At 41.5% G+C, this 23359-nt stretch overlaps 1 protein-coding gene across 2 annotated transcripts in view; it reads left to right on the top strand.

The window, feature by feature from the left end:
- The window catches only part of SEMA5A (semaphorin 5A), a 524772-nt gene that overhangs the window by 378204 nt on the left and 123209 nt on the right, over positions 1–23359 (top strand). For both annotated transcript variants that reach the window (XM_037799396.1, XM_037799395.1), the window contains one exon: positions 21484–21691. In XM_037799396.1, coding sequence (XP_037655324.1) covers positions 21484–21691 — 208 coding nt within the window. The remainder of the gene's footprint in view (positions 1–21483; positions 21692–23359) is intronic.

Here is a 23359-nt window from a genome sequence, read left to right as displayed (position 1 = left end):
CTCCTTACAAGGCCTCCAGCCATATGGATTAAGACCCACTTTGATTCATTTGGGCCACACCTCCACTAATAAAAACATCTTCAGAAGGTGCTATTTACAGATGGGTTCACACCCACAGGAATGTAGATTAAGATTAAGAACATGTCCTTTGGGGCAGCTACATAACTCAGTGTACTACAGATACCATCCACTGACCAACTTCATTATATATCATATACTTGTACTATATGGTTAATAATCAAACATAGATGGAGAGCCCCCATTATTGCTAACTTAAGTCCAAGATATAAGAGAAGCATAAGCGATGCTCCTGAACTTCAAAGTGTTTATAATTATGGTAGGGAGAGTGATTTGTCAGGCCATACAAACTCATCCAGGAATGATGCAAATTTGTGTTAAGACATCTCTTCAAATGATGGCTTATCCATTAGGATTTCAGAAGATAATGAAATTTTCACAAAATAAAGGAACTGGAAAAGAACTAAATAACGTGGTGTGGTGGGAAAAATTTAAGCTTTCATTTCAGGGAGACTTGAGTTCAAAACTTACTTTACCTATTATATGTTGTGTGATGTTATAAAATCACATAACTTCTGTGATTCTCAGTTTTTGCACTTGTTAAACACTATCATGCAGAGTGTTGAGTCTGAATTTAAAGAGGAGATGTACCTCCTGTCCCTGTCACTCATGATGTAAGTTCACAGCCCTCGCCACTGGCTTCTCCTGGATTGTGATGTGCACGTGGGGCTTCAGTGTCCGGGAAGAAGAGCTTCTGGAATGGAGGGAGGTTCCTAGGCCATAGCATCCTCTTCCTCCTCCTTCAGAGCATGATAACAACTCGTGCACAGCAAATGTTCCCCATGATTTATGCATTGGATCACTGCACACAAGGCAGCTCCTGGGCCCAAGGGAATTAAGTGGCAGTCCCCATGTGTCCATGATGGTCCATCATTGATTTTACAGTTAGCACCATTGACAGTGTGCAGTGAAATCATCAGCCGCTGATCATCAAAGAATCTCCCTTGACCACTTGCATTAGACTCAACCTGAATTAGGGTGGACACTGTCCATCCCCAGGTCCCACCACCAACCTCCAGATTCTCATCTCTAGAGTCATCTCTGGGCATTTGCATTTTAGCAATCTCCCTGAGCAACTTTTATATTCATTACAGTGTGAGAACCGCTCAGTTGGGCTTCCAGCTTCCCTTCTGTCCTGTTTTCCTTTTCAAATCTCATGGCTCAGGTGATTTTCAGGTGAGTGGGAAGAAAGAGGTGGGTATAGAAGTTTAGGGGCCACCAGTCTACTCTGGAGGCTTCTAGTTGTCAAAATAAGTGATAGAATTTCTAATGTGCTTATGCTTCTGTTATTCCTTAGTATTACCCAGGAGAAATGAAAGGTAAAAGTTCAGCACTGAGCTTAAAGGACTGGCTTCCAGGGCATACATTTGAAATCCTGAGGTTTTCATTCAGATGGTAAACCTTGACTGACACCCTATTATGTGGCAGGCACATAAAGTTGTTATGGATTAGAATAAGACTCAGCTCTTATCCCCAAGAAAAGCTCACACTGTACAAGGAAAGACAGACACTCAAACTGATCCTGACATTTGGCCCCGTGTGCTGTCTGCATTGAAGTAAGAATAACCTTCGCTGAATGCTTGGATTTTGGAGAAGCAGAATGATCTGGGAGGGTCAGCAGTGCCTCCCAGAGAAGAGGCTGTGGGAGCTGGCTCTCGGAAGATACAGAGATGGTTGCTTGCAGGAAAAAGTATGGAAGGACCCTCCTGGAAAAAAAGAATAGAACATACAAATCATGAAGTTATAGAAAGGTGTGGTGTGTTCTTGAAAAGGACAGACAGGAGAGGAAGCTGAAAGACAGGATCAGTCAGATTGTATATTTTCTCCCAATAAATGAATTCAGGATTTCGGGTGAATGGATAGGTTTAGGCCGAGGGGTAGATGTGATTTCAGTTTTGAGTTTGCTCAGCTCTAGTTATCTGGGGTAGGTCTGTTAGTCAGTTGGAAATCCTTCTTTGGGCCAGAATTTAATAGAGACGACAGATTGTCTCCAGAGCCGTAGGATTGGATAAGATCATGCCTGAAGAAAGCATGTCAGAACTCTTGCAACCAAATAACCTGGAACATCAGCCACTACCCATAATTGGTATAATGTATCTCTCACAAACAAGACAAATTAATTTTCTTATTCCATTGAGTAGACAGCTGTCTTTTTCTCTTTTAAATTAACCTTGTATAAAAGTGCTTAGCATAGATTTTTCTCAACTCTCCCAGCCTATACCTAATGAAACCAAATGCAGTGTCAATTTCACCCCTAGGGGTGAGAGGGTAATTTACACTCCATTCCTGCCTGGTGACTGTCAGAGAAGGGCTGACAACTTTGCCAACTGGGTGGTGGTTTTGTAATTTAGATCCAATAAATCTAAGGCAAGTAATTTCCTTCTAGAAATTTGAATTACTTCTGTAACAGAATGACTGGAGTTAGATTTAAACTGTGGGGATAGAGGAGAGCTTAGAAAGGGTGCCCAGAGGACTGACTGTATTAATTGCACTCTTGTTTTCAATGCAATATGATTTTTATTCACAGGAAACTCCAGTGGCAAATTTCCTATAAGCCCTCAGCTTATGAGTCAGAGTACTGACAGGGGCATTTGAGGTTTTCTTCAGCAAGGCAGCAGAAGCCGCTGTAAAGAGCTGTCATTTCCTCTCCTGCTTAATGTGGGGCCAAGACTGACAGAGGCAGGGACTTCGCTGACTTGAGACCGAGTTCCTGTGAGCCTTACCACATACGGTAGCTAAACGGTGCAAGACGATGGTAATAGCACACACTTACATAGCACGGCCGAGGTGCCTGGCCCCGCATGGATCGACTCACTTAGGGCACCCCAAACCGGTGAGCTGGGCCCAGGGTGGAGAAGACGCAGAGGAGTTGGCACCCTGGACCCTGTGCTCTCACTGCTTGAGCACCTGCTGTATGCCGGGCATTGTTCTAGATGCCCGCGAGATCGGAGTGACCAGGAGAGTCCAGGACCCCCACGTCCATGGGGGGACTAACGTGCAGAGGGTGGGGATGCGGGATTATGGTTTACAGTGTGCTTTGGGAGAAAAGAAGGTCATATATCATTTAGGATTAGGAACGTTTAAAGTGGGGGAAAATAAGCCATTAATTGAATCTGATAACCGAGTTCATTGAAATCTCCTTTTCAGGTGTACACTAGCCAAGAAGTCCTGTTTTCTTCTTTAATTCCCTTTTACTGTATGAATGTGATGCTAAGCCCGTGGTGTCAAGACCAATTTAACTCGTTTGCTCAATTACAAGTGAAGAGAAAGAACTTTCATGACATACTAGCTGGCTGCTACTTTGGGATAAGGACCAGCTGAATTATGGACTTGACATAATGATCTGTTACTATGGCGATGCGATGCGCTGCCCAGCGAGGGGAGGGGGTATTTTATCATCACCTCACTGATCATGCTTGGAATGGGAACAGATGTGATTAGAAGAGGGTTTCTTTTACTCTGTACTAACTCTGAGTTGATGAGAAAAATGCTATAAGTGCCACTGGGATACAGCAGCAGGGAATCAAATAGGGTCAAATGCAAACTTGGAAATACAGTAATTTAGCATCCCCAGGCCGCAGCCTCAGTGTCCACACTATCTCCATGCCCCGTCCCAGGTAGCCAGGGTCAGGGATGCTGTTGTCCCATTCACAGCTTTATTTCTGCCCCTTATTCAGCAAACAGAAAGCAGGGATGTTCCCATAAAGTACAAGGAAAGTTAGGAAAGTAATCAAGGAGAACAGAGTCAAGATAATAGATAACCATCTATGATTTCGCAATATTCCCTGCATCTTTATATCACATTCTTCTAAACTAGCCCTTTCTTTGTTTCTGGGTGTGACCTTTTTATTTTCTTAAAAAAATAAACAAAAATATATATATACCTAGCAAACATTTTTTTTTAATCTTCATTTTATTGAGATATATTCACATACCACGCAGTCATACAAAACAAATCGTACGTTCGATTGTTCACAGTACTATTACATAGTTGTACATTCATCACCTAAATCAATCCCTGACACCTTCATTAGCACACACACAAAAATAACAAGAATAATAATTAAAGTGAAAAAGAGCAATTGAAGTAAAAAAGAACACTGGGTAACTTGTCTGTTTGTTTCCTTCCCCTATTTTTCTACTCCTCCATCCATAAACTAGACAAAGTGGAGTGTGGTCCTTATGGCTTTCCCAATCCCATTGTCACCCCTCATAAGCTACATTTTTATACAATTGTCTTCGAGATTCATGGGTTCTGGGTTGTAGTTTGATAGTTTCAGGTATCCACCACCAGCTACCCCGATTCTTTAGAACCTAAAAAGGGTTGTCTAAAGTGTGCGTAAGAGTGCCCACCAGAGTGACCCCTCGGCTCCTTTTGGAATCTCTCTGCCACTGAAGCTTATTTCATTTCCTTTCACATCCCCCTTTTGGTCAAGAAGATGTTCTCCGTCCCACGATGCCAGGTCTACATTCCTCCCCAGGAGTCATATTCCACGTTGCCAGGGAGATTCACTCCCCTGGGTGTCTGATCCCACATAGGGGGGAGGGCAGTGATTTCACCTTTCAAGTTGGCTTAGCTAGAGAGAGAGGGCCACATCTGAGCAACAAAGAGGCATTCGGGAGGAGGCTCTTAGGCACAGTTATAGGAAGGCCTAGCCTCTCCTTTGCAGCAACCGTCTTCCCAAGGGTAAAACCTGTGGTAGAGGGCTCAACCCATCAAACCACCAGTCCCCTATGTCTGTGGTTATGTTAGCAACCATCGAGGTGGGGTAGGCCAATACCCCTGCACTCTCCACAGGCTCCCCAAGAGGGCACCACACATTTTTTTCCTTGTTTTTCTTTTTCTTTTTTTTTTTTTTTAACTTTCCTTTCTTTTTTAAATCAACTGTATGAAAAAAAAATTAAAAAAAAAAAAACATACAATAAAAGAACATTTCAAAGAGACCATAACAAGGGAGTAAGAAAAAGACAACTAACCTAAGATAACTGCTTAACTTCCAACCTGTTCCTACTTTACCCCAAGAAAGTTACCTAATATAGCAACATTTCTGTGAACTTGTTCCTACTATACCCATCAGAAATTAACAGACCATAGTCTATATATATACCTAGCAAACATTTTTAAAACCCCCATGCTGTAAGTTTTTTGGTGAACATCAAAGGAAGTATATATTTGTTTTATATTTTGGAAGTGCTTCGGCCTGTTGTTTTGCTTTTAACTTTTTATTGTAGTAACTGATATAAAGCACAAAATTTCCAGTTTTAATCACATTCAAGTGTACAATTCAGTAATATTAATTATATTCACAATATTGTTCTACATCACTGTATCCATTACCTCTCCTTTTTCATTATGTCAAACAGAAATGACTCATCCATGAAGCTATAACTCCCTCTTCCCACCCTGCCCAGCCCCTCATAGCCTATAACCACCATCTGTCACTATGAAGTTGGCTTCTTCTAGGTATTTCATGTAAGCAAGATCATACAATATTTGTCTTTTTGTGTCAGGCTTATTGACCAAAACAATGTCTTCAGAGTCCATCCATGTTGTAGCATGCACCAGAACCTCATTCCTTTTCCAGCTGAGTAATACTCTGTTGTGTGTTATACCACATTTTGTGTATCCATTCACCAGATGATGAACAACTGGGTTGCTTCCAGTGTTGGGCTACTTTGAAAAGTGCTGCTGTAAACAGTGGTTCACACATATCTGTTCTAGTTCCTGCTTTCAGTTCTTCTGGGTATATATCAAGACATGGGATTGCCATATCATATGAAAATTCAATTTTCAATTTTCTGAGGAACCACCAAAGTGATTTCCATGTGGCTACATCATTCTACAGTGCCAGAAGCAATGTACTCACCAGTGCCTACTATGTGCCCTTTTGTTTTTTTAATAATAGCCATCCTAGTGGGTGTGAAGTATATCTCATGGTTTTGATTTACATTTCCCTAATGATCCATGATATTGAGGATATTACATGTTCTGGATATTAATGATCAATAATATTGAGGATGTTATATATTCTGGATATTAAATCCTTATCAGATATATGGTTTGCAATTATTTGCTCCTTTTCTGTAGGTTGTCTTTTCATTCTCTTGATCATGCCTTTTGATGTACAAGAGTTTATACTTGGCAAAGTCTGTTATATCTGTTTTTTTCTTTTGTTGCTCATGTTTTTGGTATCATATCTAAGAAATCACTACCAAAGCCAAGGTGACAAAGTTGTCCCCACCCCCCCACCCAGCTATGTTTTCTTCTAGGATTTTTTGGTTTTAGCTCTTTTCTTTAGGTCCTTGATCCATTTAGAGTTAGTTTTGTGCATGGTATGAGACAGGGTTCTAACTTTGTTCCTTTGTATGGAGATGTCCAGTTTTCCCGGCACCATTTGTTGAAGAGGCCATTTTTTTCCTCAATTAATGTACTTACCACCCTTGTCAAAAATCATTTGGCCATAGATATATGGATTTATTTCTGAACTCTCAATTCTGTTCCATTAATCTATTTATCTAACTTTATGCGAGCTGCACACTGTTTTGATTTCTGTGGCTTTGAAGTAAGTTTTGAAATTGGGAAATGTGAGACCATCAACTTTGTTCTTCCTTTGCAATATTAAATGGCTGTTTGGGTCTCCTTGCAATTCCATGTGAATTTGAGGATAGGATTTTCCATTTTTGTGAAATAGGCTGCTGGGATTTTAATAGGTATTGCACTGACTCTGTAGGTAAGTTTGGGTAATACTGATGTCTTAATAATATTAAATCTTCCTATCCACGAACATGGGATGTCTTGCCGTCTTATTTCTAGGTATTTTATTCTTTTATGGACTACTTTGAATAGGATTTTTAAAAAATTTCTAGTTCAGAATATTCTTTGATGGCACAACTAATTTTGGCATGTTAATCTTATAGCCTACAACTTTACTGAATTTATTTATCAATTCTAGATGTTTTCTTCTATGTAAAGATCTTGAGATCTATATAAAGGATCATGTCGTCTGTGACTAGAGAGAGTTTGACTTCCTCCTCCATTTTCTTGCCTAATTCCTCTAGCAAGGACTTCCAGGACGATGTGGAATAGCAATGGTGAAAGCAGGCATCTTTATCTTGTTCCTGATCTCAGGGAAAAAGCCTTCAGTCTTTGCCATTGAGTATAAAGTTAGCTGTGGGTTTTTCATATATGCCCTTTATCATGTTGAGGAAGTTACTTTTATCCCTATTTTCCTGGATGTTTTTATCATGAAAAGATTGTTAAAATCTTTTCTGCATCAATTGAGGTAATCATGTGATTTTTTTTTTTTCCTTTCTTCTGTTAATGTGGTATATTACATTGATTTTCATATGTTGAACCCCCTTGCATTCTTAGTATAAATCCACTTGGTCTTGGAGTACAATTCTTTTCACAGGCTGTTGGATTCAATTTACTAATATTTTATTGAGGATTTTTGCATCCATGTTCATTAGGAAAGTTGCATAGTAGTTTTCTTGTCTTGTGATGTCTTTGTCTGGCTTTGGTATTCAGGTGATGTTGAGCTTATAAAATTAATTAGGAAGAGTTTCCTCCTCATTAGTTTTATGGAAAAGTTTGTAAAGTATTGGTGTTGCTTGTTCTTTGACTGTTTGGGAGTATTCACTAGTGAAGTCACCTGGTCCTGGACTCTTCTTTGTTGGTAAGTTTTTGATCATTGATTCAAACTCTTTACTTGTTATAGGTCTGTTGAGAACGTCTGTTTCTGCATGGGTCAGTTTAGGTAAGTTGTATGTGTCTAGGAATCTGTCCTTTTCCTCTAGATTATCTAATTTATCATAGATAATTACATAAATTATTTCATGTATTTATTCATATTATTTTCTTATAATCCTTTTAATTTCTGTAAGATACTTGTAATGTTCCCTCTTTCGTTTTGGATTTTAGTTATTTGCATCCTCTTTTTTCTTTTCCAGACTAGCTAGATGTTTGCCAGTTATCTTTTCAAAGAACCAACTCTCAGTTTTGTTGATTTACTAGATTGTTTTTCTGTTGTCTATTTCATTTATTTCCACTTTAATTTTTATTATTTCTTTCCTTCTACTTATTTAAGGTTTAATTTGCTTTTCTTGTTTCCTAGTTCCTCCAGATGTAAAGTTAGGTTATTGACTCGAGATCTTTCTTCTTTCCTAATACAGGCCTTCGTAGCTAGAAATTTCCCTTGGAGCACTGCCTTTGCTGCATCCCAGAAGTTTTAGTATATTGTGTTTTCATTTTCATTTGCCTCAAGATATTTCCTAATTTCCCTTGTGAAGTCTTTGTTTGACTCATTGCTTGTATAAGAATGTGTTGTCTAACATCCACATATTTGTGGATTTTCTAGTTTACTTGTTATTGATTTCTAGCTTCATTCCATTGTGTTCAATTTCAATCTTTTTAAATTTATTCAGACTTATTTTGTGACCTAACATGTGGTCTATCCTGGAGAATGATCCATGTGCAGTTGGGAAGAATGTTTATTCTGCTGTTGTGTGGTGTAGTGTTCTTATATATCTGCTTAGCCTAGTCTGTTTATAGTATTGTTCAAGTTCTCCATTTTCTTATTGATCTGTCGAGATGTGCTATCATTGATGGAAGTGGTATATTGGTGCACATATATTTATAATTGTCATATCTTTTGGGGGGATTGACCCTTTTGTTAATATATATTGTCCTTCTTTGTCTCTTGTAAAAGTTTTTGAATTAAAGTCTGTTTTATCCAATATTAGTATGGCCACCCCAGCTCTCTTTTGGTTGCAATTTGCATGGGATTTTTTTTTTCCTGTCCTTTCACTATCGACCTATTTGTGTCTTTTGGGCTAAGGTTAGTCTCTTGTATACAACATACAGTTGCATCATGCTTTTTTTTATTCCTACTAACAGTATTGATCTTTTAATTGGAGAGTTTAATTGATTTATCGCAGTGTAATTACTGATAAGGCCTGACTTACTTCAGCCAATTTATCCTGTGTTTCTTGTACCTTTTATACCTTTGTTGTCCCTCTTTTCCTTCATTATAGCCTTCTGTGTATAGTTGGTTGTGTGATGTCACTGATCCCTTTCTCATTTCCATTTCTGTATATATTTTAAATAATTTTTGTGGTTACCATGGGGTTTTATTAAACAGCATAAATCTCTAAGCTACTCATTTGAAGTGATACCAACTTACCTGTAGCAGCATACACAGTCTCTGCTCCTGTACTCCTCTGTTCTTGTTTATATTGTTTTTGTCACACATTGCCTCAATATTTTGCATTGTCCATAACATAGAAATATGATTATTCATTTTTCAACTGCATTTTAAATCTTACAGGAAATACAGAATGAATTTGCATACCAAGAGTTCAGTTCTGCTGGGGTTTGCATTTGCCCATGCAGTTACCTTTACTGGAGATCTTTATTGCTCCATACTGCTCCATACTCCATCCTCCAGGCTACTATGTTCCATCCTTTCTTTTCAACCTGAAGAATTCCCGTTAGCATTTCTTGTAAGGCAGGTCTCTTAGTGACAAACTCTCTTGGTTTTTGTTTATCCATGAATGTATTAACCTCTCCCTCTTTTTTGAAGGAGAGTTTTGTTGGACATAGATTCTTGCCTGGCGGTTTTCCTTGTTTAATACCTTAAATATGTCGTAACAGTGCCTTCTGGCCTGTGTGGCTTCTGATGAGAAATCAGCACTTGGTCTTATCAAGGATCCTTTGTACATGATGAATCACTTCTCTCTTGCTGCTTTCAGAATTTTCTCTTTGTCTGTGGCGTTTGACATCTTGATTAGTATGTGTCTATTTGGGTTTATACTTTTTGGAAGTTCTTTGGGCTTCTTGGATGTGTATATTTGTGTCTTTCCTCAGATTTGAGAAGTTTTGGGCCACTATTTCCTCAAATATTCTTTCTGTGCCTTTTCCTTCTCCTCTCCTTCAAGGGCTCATATAATACATTGTATTGGTGTACTTCATGTTTCCCCATGGGTCTCTTAGGCTCTGCTCCCTTTTTTTTATTCTTTTCTCTTTCTCTTCTTCAGAATGTATGATTTTGATTGCCCTGACTAGTTCAATGGTTCTTTCTCTGCCTGCTTGAATCTGCTGTTGAACATGTCCGGAGTATTTTAATCTCCATTATTGTGTTTTTCATCCCCCCAAATTCTGCTCTGTTCCTTTTTAAGCTATCTAGTTCTTTTTGTTCATGCATTGTCTTCTTGATTCACTGTAGATCTATGTCCAGACAGAGATTTATGGACATGATTTCTGTGTCCTTTTTTTCCTTTAGCTCATTGACCTTATTTTGGAGATTTGACTTAAGTCTTTGATTAGTTGTTCTAATATCTGTGCTTCCTCTGTTGTTTTAATGTATTCCTGTGAATGAGCCATCTCTTCCTGTTTCTTTGTATGACATGATCTTTCGTCGATGTCTGGATATTTGATCATTTTGATGTGCTAACTCTGGAAGTCAGTTTCTTTCTCTTGCTTAAGATTTTAGTGTAGATTAGTTGTATGTTACATGCTTTCTCCCCTCATGGCCCATTTTATACTGAACCTTTAGAGCAGCCCAGCATTAACAGTTTGGTGTTTCTCAGTTCTTTCTGACCCTGCGTCTTGACCTGGGTGTATGCAGTAACTTTCAATATTACCTTAGTATGTGTGACTGTTTCCCACCTCCAGAAGAGGAGTTCCTTTTCCTTCCAGGATTCCTGGGGTGTTCTCTTTGTTTTTATACAGTTTTTCCTCTCTCTGGCAGCTACAGTTTGCTCAGTTCCACCCCCAAACTCTGAACTGCCCTTTTACTCCAACTTTCAGTCCTGGGTCCACACTGCAGTTTGGCAGCTCCACAAACCCCTTTGCATACAGCTTTTCTGCCTCTGGTAACTTCCACGTTAGGGGGCTCCTCACCTGTGCCCCAAGTCGGTCCTCCACAAAGCCAGATGAGATCACTGTACTAAGACACCCAATATTTTCATTTAGGTGTACCAGGAATTTGGTTCCAGGCTGGGAGTGTCCACAGCTTGCTAATAGTTCCACCACGGGCCATTCTGGCTTCAGGTTTGAATGTACGTGTGCAGACCACTAAAATGCTGCCGTGGGTTTCTATGGTCTCAGTCCCTGTGTTTGAATGTGTGTGAGTTGCTAAACTGCCACCGTGGTTGGGTCTGTAGTGAACCACCATGGTTGGAGGTTTCTGGGTGGGAAAGCTTTCTCTGTTAGCTGCATAAATCAGGTGGATCCCAGTGTGGGGGAGGGGTCTGGACTGGTAACTTTGTCCTGCTGCTCTTTTTTATTTTTTTCTTTTTTCAATTCAGCATTGGTTGAGTCTGTCTTCCATCTTGATTATCCTCCAGAATTCTTTTATTTTTCTCTCTCTAAGGGGAACATGCATGTTGATGTCATATACGGCCATCTCGATGACATCCCTCTCAGCCTGTTCTTTTTAAGAATAATTTCTCTGGGTCTTTGTCATTGCTCAGGGTTCTTAAGTTTATTAGGAACTAAACCACATCACATAGTGCAAAATGGCTTTCATTTCATGTATTATTTAAATGTTAATTGTTTGTTCAAGCTTTACTGAATTGCAGAAGGCTGTCTGCTCGGATACAAGTTAGAAAAACTGAAAATTATTATTTTTAATCATCATGATAGTAAATGTTACATTCTTTTCTATTTCTCTCCCATCCTTCCTGAAAAAAAAAGATTAATTTTCATGAACTCTTGAAATTTTGATGGGACTAAAACCCTAGAAATCCATGAAACAGAAATTCATTTTAATTAGAGACCTTTTCCTCTGATGCTGAAAAGTTCATTCTTGAGCACTCATTTTGTTCCCTCTAATTTCCCCCCAAAGATCACCAGTTATTAGCATAATGGTTTTGAGAAACACCACCATCTATATGGATTAATTTATGTTCATCAAAGATCATCAACTTTGCAAAATGTTACATGCCATATATGATTCCACTGCCACTTTTCAAGACTAGAAACATGTAGGGGATTAAATGGAATTAATGAAAATATTTGAAAATAATAAGTTGTTAATAATATAAGCCTACATTGTAATTACACATGAAAAAAAATTGAATCTAACATATAATTTATAATGCTTTTGCATTAGATGTGGAGTCATATCTAAGGAAAAAAATAGAAAAATAATTAATATATAGGCTAGTTTTTTCCTTAAACTTTTATTTTTAAATAATTTCAAACATATAGGGCAGTTGCAAAAATAATACAAAACCCCATATGGAGAACTGCAGCATACACCCTCCCAAAAAAGCCTGATCCACTATTTTTAACATTTTTCAATATTCGCTGTATCATTCTGTCAATGCTTCTATCTGTCTATCTATCATTGTATCTATCGATTTTCTAAACATTTGAAGGTAGGTGGTATACATAATTCTCCTTGAACACATAATATTTCCATGTACATTTCCTAAAAACAAGGATATTTACTTATATAACCACCTCATATACGATTATCAAGTTCAAGAAATTCAACATTGGTAGAAAAGTTACAGACTATAGTCCAATTTGTTCATATGTTCCAATAATTATAGTCTAGTTTGAAATTGCTCTGAACAAAATATCTGGGTAATACCATCTATTTTTAATATTTCCCACTCTTGACATAGAGTCCCTGTCTTATAATAAGGCATATTTGCATACCAAATGAAAGATCCTTATGCTTGGGTTCATTTGCATTGACCATCACTATCAAGATGCAAAATAGAATCATGTTCAAACTATTAAATGCATGTTAGCAAACCGAAGATTGAAAATTAGAAGTGTCAGCTATTTTCCCCAAAAGCCAAATGTATGGTTAATTTTCAACTGCTAAAAACTGAATTATGTATATTAAAGCATCCATAATGTGTTGCAAATAGTGATTTAGGAGTACTATTTTTTGTAAATGTTTTTGTTTAAACATATCTTTTGTCACCATAAATGCTGTTTAAAAAGAAAAAAATAGAACTGAAATAAAAGGTTTTTGCCATCAGTTCATGTTCTTGTTTGCTATTTGAGCTCACGGAAGTGAGAGCTCAAAACCTAATAAAGAAGTCAGATCTGTCCTGGGTTTGGCACCATTTATACATTGTGACTTGTATGAATAAGTTACACACATGTCTATAAATTGTAGCTTAATCTTTATTTTGAATAGCAACTACCATTTAATATGCTGTTTTATGAATCCCTCTGCTCTTTTAGGAAATCAGCCATAATATTCCTGATGTACTTTTAAGGGGATTGTATAATATCCTTTCCATACTTTGAAAACAAAAATGCTTTCGAAAATTCAGAAACCAGCTCATGATTGATGTGCAGAGGATCTAAATTCCGACCACACAGCCTGACCTTTGGAGCTCAGTTAGTCCTTCTGGGCTTGGCTTTCTCACCCAGAAAATGCACAGCCTTGATGTAGGGCCCGTCCAACCCAAATGCCCTGTGACATGTTGCAGTTTTAGTTTAGAAAACATAATGATGGAAGACAGAGTGCATTTGAGAATTGCTTGAAAGCCTCCCGGTGCTGATCTTGCAAACCTCCCGACCGTGTTTCCCACTGGGTGGGTTCTGACGCCTCCTGACGCTGGTCCCCATCTGACCTCAGAGTGGGAATGGCCGCATGCTCTCCTGCAGCGTCAGCAGCCGGCCTTCTCTGCAACTGTCATTCAAGGGACCTCACCTTAGCCCCACTGACATCACCTTCATTCTTTGAATCCCATTCTCTGGAGATATTGTGGGAATATCTCGTGGTCCACATACAGCAGCCTTCTGGTTGTGATGAATGTTCTCAGAGATGGGCCCTTTCTCTAAGGACCCCACAAGTGTCATTGTTCTACCGAGAAGGAGGAAGAGAAGGGCCCCTTCCCACGCTGTGCACCATCAGTACAGCACTGATGAAGGGACTTCAGCTTCCTCTTCCCTGGACCAGTCCCCCTGCAGAGGGCAACCATGTGCAGGGCCCCGGGCTCTCCCTGGTGGTGAGGCACTGCTCTGCGGGTCAGCAGCCCATCATTAGAGACCACCCTCTAAGGAGGGACAGAACCAGGGGGACTTTCACGTTCTCCCCCAAGGATTTATCTTGTTGATTTCAGAAAATCAAATGCATGTTTTACATTAAGAAAATGAAGGTTGTCTATGTTTTCTGCATTTTTTCTGTTTTCTGTGTTCAGTTCTGCTGCACCCCTCTGCTTCTCTTTCCTTGTTAGCTTAATTTTGGGACAGCTGTATCAGTTTCTTCTTAATTTGCATTGCCTTTCACATGTGGATTATTCAGGCTGTGGATTATTGAAAATCATGCCAGCTACATTATTTTTATCTGGGTGGTTTGTCAGGGTCACTCATTTTCTCTATATTCAGAAAAGTGATGCCAAAGCTACATTCCATAGAAGAGTTGGAACTAGCTTGATCTATAGTTAAAAACAAAACTCTAGAAAGCAAACATAAAACTCAGGGAGAATTTTCTCTGATGGCTGTGATTGCTCACCGTAATCCAAAAGGTTCTAAACTGATCTGACAATAATTTCACTCATTCTCATGGGATGCCTGCCTCGTGTCTCTGAGCACATGGCCGGTGTCAGGTGATGCCAGGCGAGGAGGGAGGGCAGGTTCCAGTCTCACAGCTGCAGCAGTGGCCCCGGAACATGAGTGGGTATGTAACCTCTGGGGCCCGGTAGTGTCTTATATGAAGTAGGAGGTCATTTGTCCAGTGCCAGATTTTCAGACCTCTGTGGAAGGGAAAGCCTTCGTTCAAGGAAATCATACGGCAAAATGCAATATGTGAAACTCAGTAAAATGGAGGTTGTATTGTGGATTTGTGGATTGTCAAGACATTGCCGTTTTGGGTGGGCTTCTGGCTCTCGAGGGCACGGCTATGCAACTCCTAGCTGTCCTTCACCATAGCCACAGCCTTGGCAAGCTCTTCGCCACTTGAAATGGGACTGGTTTGCATCGAGAGGTGCTGAGAGCAGAAAATTCACCCTGGATTTGAAAAACTTCATATACAAAAAGGAATGCAATTTATCTTGTTAATAACCTTTACATTGAGATGTAATCTAATTGAAATATTACGTATTGTAATATTGGCTTATATAATTAAAGGTAATTCACCTGCTTCTTTTTTCCCCTCTTTTAACATGACTACTAGAAAATTTAGAATTACATATGCAGTTTGCTTTCTATTTCTACTGGACATTGCTGGCATAAACTGTTATCAGCTTCCACCTCCAGACACCAATGCTGAAGGGCTCTAGGGGGGTCTTTAATCATTGTAGCCACTTCCCCACATCCCTTACAAGTCACCGATTCCTGGGAAATGTTTTAGGAATTTACCCAGGGCAGCTTTATTTACTACTATCGTCTGCTCTAAGAACGTCATTTAAATTAGCACAAAAAATAATTTTTTATTGCTTGCTGAAAAACATGTTCTTTTTCAATTACTCTTCCCATAATAACTAATTCTTGCTAGGACATGAACAGGTTTTCACATGGGATTTGGGGTAGGGGAAGTAGGAGCAGGTGCCACTGTTTAATGCATCCTTGCTTTGCCTGGGATTCTTTGGGTCAATTTCCTAACGTCCTTTTCAAGTTACATGCCAGTCTTGATGAGCAAGTATAATGAAAATATTTCTTCCCCAGCAGTCACATTTAAAACTGAATGCATTACCGTTACACATGACAGTGTGCAAATTTTCCCTTTGTAAACCATTTTTGTTTATGATCTTTGGTTTTTCCTTTGGTCATTTTCCTAATAGCTCGGCTTATTAGGTTGAAATAACTGTCTACATTATTAGGTCGTCCAATTTTACCTCTGCTTTCGGTGCTCACCATCAGTTTTACTTCCAATGGCAAAATTCTGTATTGCAGATTTTTTGAACCCACGATCTAGCAATGCCCCAGAGAGCTCCCATCTTGTCCCCCAGTGAGCCCCTTTCTCAGGCCAGCGCTGGTTTGGCAATGGTGCCTTGCATAGTCCTTGTTTCTTGTGGCAATTGAGCCTTTCTCTTAGTCCCAGAAATACTGCCCGCACATGCTTGTCCACTGACAGTTTGGCTCTCTCCCAGCACCTCTTGCTCTTGAAGCAAATGGTTAAGGAAGCAGGAATGCCAATCACTGCGTGTACCTGGGTCAGCGTTGTACGTGGAGTGGGAGCCTCGCCCTGGTGACCACAGGGACACCTTCTGAAGCAGCTGCCTTGTACACCTGTCACCCAGGTGGGCAGCAGATGGCAGCTGCTAACACATCAGGATATTGACTTCCTTCCCAATTAGTTAAGCTTTATGACTTCTAGAAGAGTGCCTGGGATCAAAATATGCAAATAAGCAAAATATTTAAGTAAAATGTCCTCATGTCACACTACTTCCTTAATGATAGCTTTTTAATGATTGTTTACTTTGAGATTGGTTGTTACAGTCTTGTATCTCATTAGCACTGAAACAAAAAGTCATTTGCTGTCTGACCCCCTTGCAGGACTTTGAAAATACAGCTTTCTGTACAGTTCTCTTTTCTTCGACTTTCTACTGAAACTCAATTTCCTCATTTTTCCTGTTTGCTAATGCTGCTGGAATGCAAAATTCCAGAAATGGATTGGTTTTTATAAATGGGGTTTATTTGGTTACACAGTTACAGTCTTAAGGCCATAAAGTGTCCAAGGTAACACATCAGCAGTCGGGTACCTTCACTGGAGGATGGCCAATGTTGTCCGGAAAACCTCTGTTAGCTGGGAAGGCACGTGGCTGGCATCTGCCGATCCCAGGTTGCGCTTCAGAATGGACTTCTCCAAAATGTCAACTTTCAATGGCCATCTTCCAAAATGTCTGTCTTAGCTGCAGCTCTGAGATTCTTCTGTTTGTGAGCCCCTTTATAAGACTTCAGATAAACCATGAAAAATCATGAATGGGATATACTAATATTAAAAATAATTCATGGTTTATCTGACATTTAAATTTAACTCGATGTCCTGTATTTTATCTGACAACCCCCCTAAGATATAAACATACTTACTGTATGGTTGAGGCAAATATAAGTTATTTGACACAATATTTAGTGATAGTTGCATATAATTACAATTATTCATGTCTTCCAAAGAGAAACTACACTATCAGCTTTGATTAGTCTTAAAAGTCTTGCAGTAGCTACGTGGACACTCTTCCGTGATGAGTATCTGTAGCATTCAATTTGGGAGATATTCTATAATTATATGATACACAACTTTGTTTCCATACCATAATTAGTGGTTGACATTTTCATGTAAAAACAAATATTATAAAAGGTTTTGTCAAAGTGCTGTCAGTTCTGTCTGCTCTGCTGTCAGAACTGATCCTGAGGATCCCACGTCACGCTTCCGTACTCTTTCCTTGGGCAGTTGAGCGTGACTTGACAGGAAGTGCCTATTTTTTTTTCTTTTCTTGCTGATCTCAGAATTGTAAAGGATGACTAATTTTACATATTCCTGGCATCTATTTTTTTTTTCTCCTTCTGATTGCACTTCAGATAGGTGGAAGGTGTGCGTGATTTTGTTTTCTATGGCAAATGTTCAGAGCTAATATTTTATCTGATGAAACCAATTAAAATGATTATCTTTCTGCATATTTAATGTATCACACTTTTGGTTGAAATTCATCCATATTGAGGAATTGGAGAAATACATGTTTCTTGTTTGACCTCCGTACTGGCTAATATCATGACTAGTTAAAGGTAACAGTGGAAAAATCATTCATCAGGACTCTTTAACAAATACATGAGTAATAATTATGACATTCCCATTCCAGGTTTTGTTCTTTCTTCCTTTCTTCATTCATTCACTCCCTCATTTGTTTAGCCTTTCACCCAGCACATATCTATTTAGCACCTCATCCCCTTGGGCCACGATGCTGGGTCCTAGGATATATCAGGGACAAGCCTGACACAGGACCTGTCCTCATGGAGCTTTAGTTCAAATGTAGGGGCCAGAAGCAAGTCCATTAACCATCAGAACTCTGATGAATGTTCTAAAGCAAAAGCAAAAACAAAAAGGAAGTGCTCTGAGGGGCTGACCAGGGACCCTGCCGTCGTGTCCTCTCATATTTAATAGACACTTGTTTTCTGAGTCCCTTTCCTGGGCTGGGCTCTGCCTCTGCAGATCTGCTGCCACTGGAAGAAACATGATGAGGACACACCCTACTCAAATGTCCCTCCACCGTACGATGGGTAACTTGGAGAGAACCTTCAACTGGACCCTGCTGGGGCCTGGGAGACCGGATCACCACCCAGTAGTCAGTTCACTGCCACTGGGTTTTCCGCGTCATGTCCTTGACATCCTCCCTGCTTTAATACAGTGCTGTCATTTGTGAGTTGCAGGATATCAGAAAGACCATTTCTTAAACCAGCCCCTGCCCTAAAATGTAGAATTACTCGGGCTTTCTTTTTGCTTGTGTGTCTATAGTTTCCTATTTCAAGGAAATTTATATTCCTCATGATGTTTTATGTTTTAAAATCTGTGTGCAGTAGTATTAGCTGTATCATTGTGATGCTTAATCATTCGTTAAGGGAAAACAAATCAGTGACCCTAGAGATGGAAGAGGAGACCCAATCCCTGCGAGAAGAGAGGGCTTGGGGAAGAGATTTGGGGGGAATAAATGGTGCAGGAGTGCCATGATGGGGGGTGTGTTAGGGACCCCACAGGAGGAAGCCCCTGCTGGGGTGTGCCTGGAGCCCACAGGAGGCTCAGGCTTTCGGAGCAAGGAAAAGCGCTGCAGCCCCTGCACCCCCAGGGCCCGGGGATGCAGGTTTCGGGGGCAGGAGCCGCTTCCCAGGGCTGGAGCACAGGGGGTGGAGGCCCGTGGGGCGGGGAGGAGAGGGGGTCCGGTCAGGCCCGCCCTGGACAGCACCGGGTCCGGGCCCCCTGCCCAGGGCTCCTGCAGGAGAGCGGGGCCTCACAGGCACACGTCCCCGCGCTCACTCCAGGCGCACGAGGAGAGGAGAGCAGGTGTTCTGGAGAAACCCAGGAGGGGCCGGTTCTCAGCAAAGGAAACGGGGGTGTGGGGAGAGGTGGGGGGACCGGAGGACGGGGCGGCCCCAGCTGAGTGGGGGGACAGAGAAGGCAGAGCTTTCGGCTCAGGCTGGCGCCGTCGGGTAAGTGGTGCCGCGTCCCTGCGTAACCGCCGGGGGAGGAAAGCTGAAAGTTTTGACTAAGGACGGGTAATTCTGTTAAATCAAACTAGCAAAGATATTTTAATCTGCGAGTTTGTCTGCAATTGCTTAAGAATTTGAAATGCTGGGAGTATATTGACCGTTGGGGTATATTACTTCGGGCGGCTGCTCACGGAAAAATCCATCAAGGCAGTAAATCCTAGACAGCAAGGAGTCTCTGTTGAACCTTGGCGCAGGGTTTATGTGTTACTCCTGTTTCCGTGTCAGATAGATTGGGGAAGAAAATAGTGTGTGACAGTCCCAAGACGAGGTTCTCTGCTCTGCCTCTATCCCTACCCCCGAGCCCTGCAGTGCTACAGAATGTTCTGTGTCACCCAGGGGTCTCTCACCTCGCTCTTCTAGGAGCCTTTGCAGTGGCCCCTCCCGGACATCCTCACCCCCAGCTCAGGACAGTTTCTCCTTCCTGCCCCATGTCCCAAAGGGCGGTTGAGCCACCAGCGGGATCCCCGGGAGGCCCCTGGGCAGGGCACTGGGTGTGCTGGAGGAGCCTTGCCTGCCACGCTTGGGTGCGAGGTACGCTCATCCCTGGTTCGCACCATCCCAGACAGGAACCCCAGGCATCACGGAGGTTGACTTTCCCAGCGCCTCATGGGGCCTCCAAGAAAAAATTAAGCTGATGTGGAGAATAAAGACATAAAAACTGTCTTGCGCATTGTAGTCTGTGGATTGTGCGTTTGTTAAAATGTCTGCTCCCACAACCCACAGCCCACACCCTGTTTCTCATGTGTGTACAAAACCCATTCTTACTTCAAAGACAGGTACTACTGTTTTAATCTTCCCAGGGTCCAGGGTAATGTAGTATATGCTCAAACAGTCTCAAATGATAACATAATTAACCAGTTATCTTAAAAAGCCATTATTTACTAATACTGTATAGTTTGTTATGTTATTATGTATGTTATGTAATATATGTTATGCAGTCAGTGAATAATAAACATCCATTGGAGATGTTAAAATCTAAATTTTTAAATAAATTCAGCTATATATATGCATATATATATACACATACACACATGTGGGTATAATAAAATGCACTTGTAATTTCTTTTTAAATTTAAATAGCCTTCAGACTCTACAGACTTTTTTCGGGATTAAAAAAATGAAAGTATATTGTATCCAATGTATTTTGAGATAAGTGGATTGATCAGAGGCCGTGAAGCCAAAGTTTCTTCATTTTCCTTCCGACTTCAGAATAATTTTTCTCAATCCCATTTTCTGTGTTTATAAAGTAAGGATTGCAGTGTTTAGAAACTCAGGAGGATGGTGGGTTTTATCCAGCTAACGGCTTCAGGATGCTTTGAAGCACTTGGTGCCGACTCTTGGAGGTGTTTGCAGGGGTTGGTTCTCGTGCCCTCAATTTGCACGTGGTGGAAGTGGAAGAAGGACTCACCAGGTGCAACAGGGAGAACAGCCACATGTCACAGCCCGTGTCCCTGACCCTCAAGTTGGCCATCCTGGGCCCCTCACAGAAGGGACGCTTTGCCGTGCCCCTCCCAGCTTATCTGGGGCAGCCACGTGTTTCAGGGGACACTTATCCTCGGGCGTTACTAGTAGCAGAGCTTATAAATAAATGAACACAAGCACTCGGTGAGCAGAAAACCTAGAAGGGGGGAGGATTGGGATCAGGTCGGTGATGGCTGTTTAATAATAAAGGAAAAAAGAATTGGGGAAATCGAGGCTGATGAAAGCATCCTAAAGAACGAGCATAGAAAGAAGGTGATGTCGAAAGAAAAGAGAGCAGAGCAGAAGGATGTGTTCCTTCCACGGGATGGAGGGAAGAAGGTGTAGCCTCTGTTTTCCTGCGTGTTTGTCTGTCACACTGTGTCTTCCCTGCTGGGGCAGCAAAATCAGCCCCTGTGATTCAGGCAACCCAGGACCTCCTCTCCAGGCTCCCCATCCAGGTGTCATCCCGGGACAGCACACAGCTTGGCTGCTCTGCTAGCTCTCACTCCCTGAACTCGCAGCCAGAAGAGGCAAACTGTGGATGAGTGGGCAGTGATGTTGCTGCAGTGCTTTAAAAATGCTGGCACCTGGGCCCCACATCCAGAGGGGCTGAGTGCCAAGAGCTGGGGCGGGGCCTGGGAATCAGCATTTGGGCAAGCTGCTCAGATTGAGTGTGCAGCCAGGGCACCAACCCCACGTGCTCTGCTCAGCCAGGGAGCGGCCTGTGAGTCTTACTGTCCTCACTCGCTTCCTGTCCCCCGTTGCCTCCACAGATTACGGCACGATCAAGAAGGTGCGGGCGCCCCTGAATCAGAGCTCGGGCAGCTGCTTGCTGGAAGAGATCGAGCTCTTCCCCGAGAGGCGCAGGGAGCCCGTCAGGAGCCTGCAGATCCTGCACAGCCAGAGCGTGCTGTTTGTGGGCCTGCGGGAGCACGTGGCCAAGGTCCCGTTGAAGAGGTGCCAGTTCCACCGCACACGCAGGTAGGCGGCCGGGGGCCCCAGGGGGCTTGCAGACGCCCTGCGGGTGAATCACATTGGGGCCTTCCCCTCCAAGGGAGCCTACACTCCAGAAATGCACTGGAAAGTCCATGTGTTTTCTTTTTTAAGTTTTATGGTGGTGACGTATACCCAACACAAAATTTCCCATTTTAACCACTATCCTGTATGCACCTCAGTGATATTTTAATTACATTCACAATATTGTGTCACCCACGTCACTGTGCATTATCAAAACCGGAACTCTGTACCCATCAAGAAAGAACTCAGAGAGATTTGGTGCCAACTGATTTACCATGATGAGAATACAAACCCGTTGTTAGTGTAGCAATAGCCTTGTGATCGCTGTAAGCAGTTGTAGTGGTTAGAATGAATAGTTCACTGCGTTATAGCACTCAGTGGTAATGCTGATTTTTTATGTTCCCACATTAATCTGGCACAAGTTTATGTTTTGCCTGATGAAAAGTTGTACACACACACACACACACACACACACACACACACACACTCCAGGCAGAGAATGATGTGAAGTGTGTATCCTGCTAACCCAAGGCTTTTTTGCTAATAATCCCCTAAGAAGGGGATGTGTTTCTGCATCCCCTCTCCAGGGACATCCCCACGGTGCTGTCCTTACCTCTGGGATCACACAGGTGGCCATAAGGGGGACATGTGGGAGGGAGGCCCTGCAGGCACAAGGAGACCCAAGTACCCACATCCTTTCCCTCACCCACTGTGAGCCTTCTCGTCAGCAATGGGGGTGTCTAGTATTTGTCCCCCTCTGGCCACAGTGGAAGTCTAACTTGGAAATCTGCAAGTCCAGGTGCTGAGGAAACTGAAAAGTATTCTATATATCAGCACTTGACCTGCACTGTAATGGTGGAAAATTGCATAAATGCTTCCACTCCTGACAATAGTTTGGCCTTGGGGGAATCACAGTTTGAAACGTTGTCAGGCATCGTGCTCCTCTTATTTCCGATTCTCCAGAACAGTGCACAATGGCAGGTTTTAAATAGAAATTGACTTTTTTACTCTATCACTCACGAACACTTGCCATACACAAGTCATTCTTTCTCTAAACAAGCTACCTCATCACACTTGCTTTGGAACTTAGAGACGGATTCAGGTTACAGATCAGCACTGCCTATTTTTACAACTCAGGTCACTGAAGTATTTGAGGCCTCACTTTCTCATCTAACCCATGTGAATTGCTGTAAGAATCAAATGGAATAATACGTAGAGTGTAACATACAAAGCACTCTGCAAAGTTGGGTGTTTTTATGTGGAAGGAAGTATATTATGTATAATCATTACAATATTCCTTTCGAGATGTTTCTAGACAATGAAGTCTGGGATGTGGCTGCCTCCTTTGGCATCACGGAGAGCTGAGAAATAATATTAGGAATTGCCCTGCCTGTCCACAGTTAGACTTTCTGGATTAGCATTGATAACAGATAGTAATATTTATTAGCAAACATCTTTTATATAATGCCTCTTTCTATTTAGCCACTGGTCTTGAGGTTCAATCTGATTTGTGTTCTCTGCAGCATTAGCAGAGGGAAGGACTTATTCTTTCCCAATTACAGATGATTCTGCAGGTGACAGAAGGGTGTCAGGCTGCCACCACCAGCCCAGGGCTCTGGAAGCTCTGAGTTC

This window comes from Choloepus didactylus, chromosome 11, assembly GCF_015220235.1.
Source record: "Choloepus didactylus isolate mChoDid1 chromosome 11, mChoDid1.pri, whole genome shotgun sequence".
Classification (NCBI taxonomy): domain Eukaryota; kingdom Metazoa; phylum Chordata; class Mammalia; order Pilosa; family Megalonychidae; genus Choloepus; species Choloepus didactylus.
The sequence above is the reverse complement of the archived record's forward strand: the minus strand, read 5'-3'. Positions and strand labels throughout refer to the sequence as shown.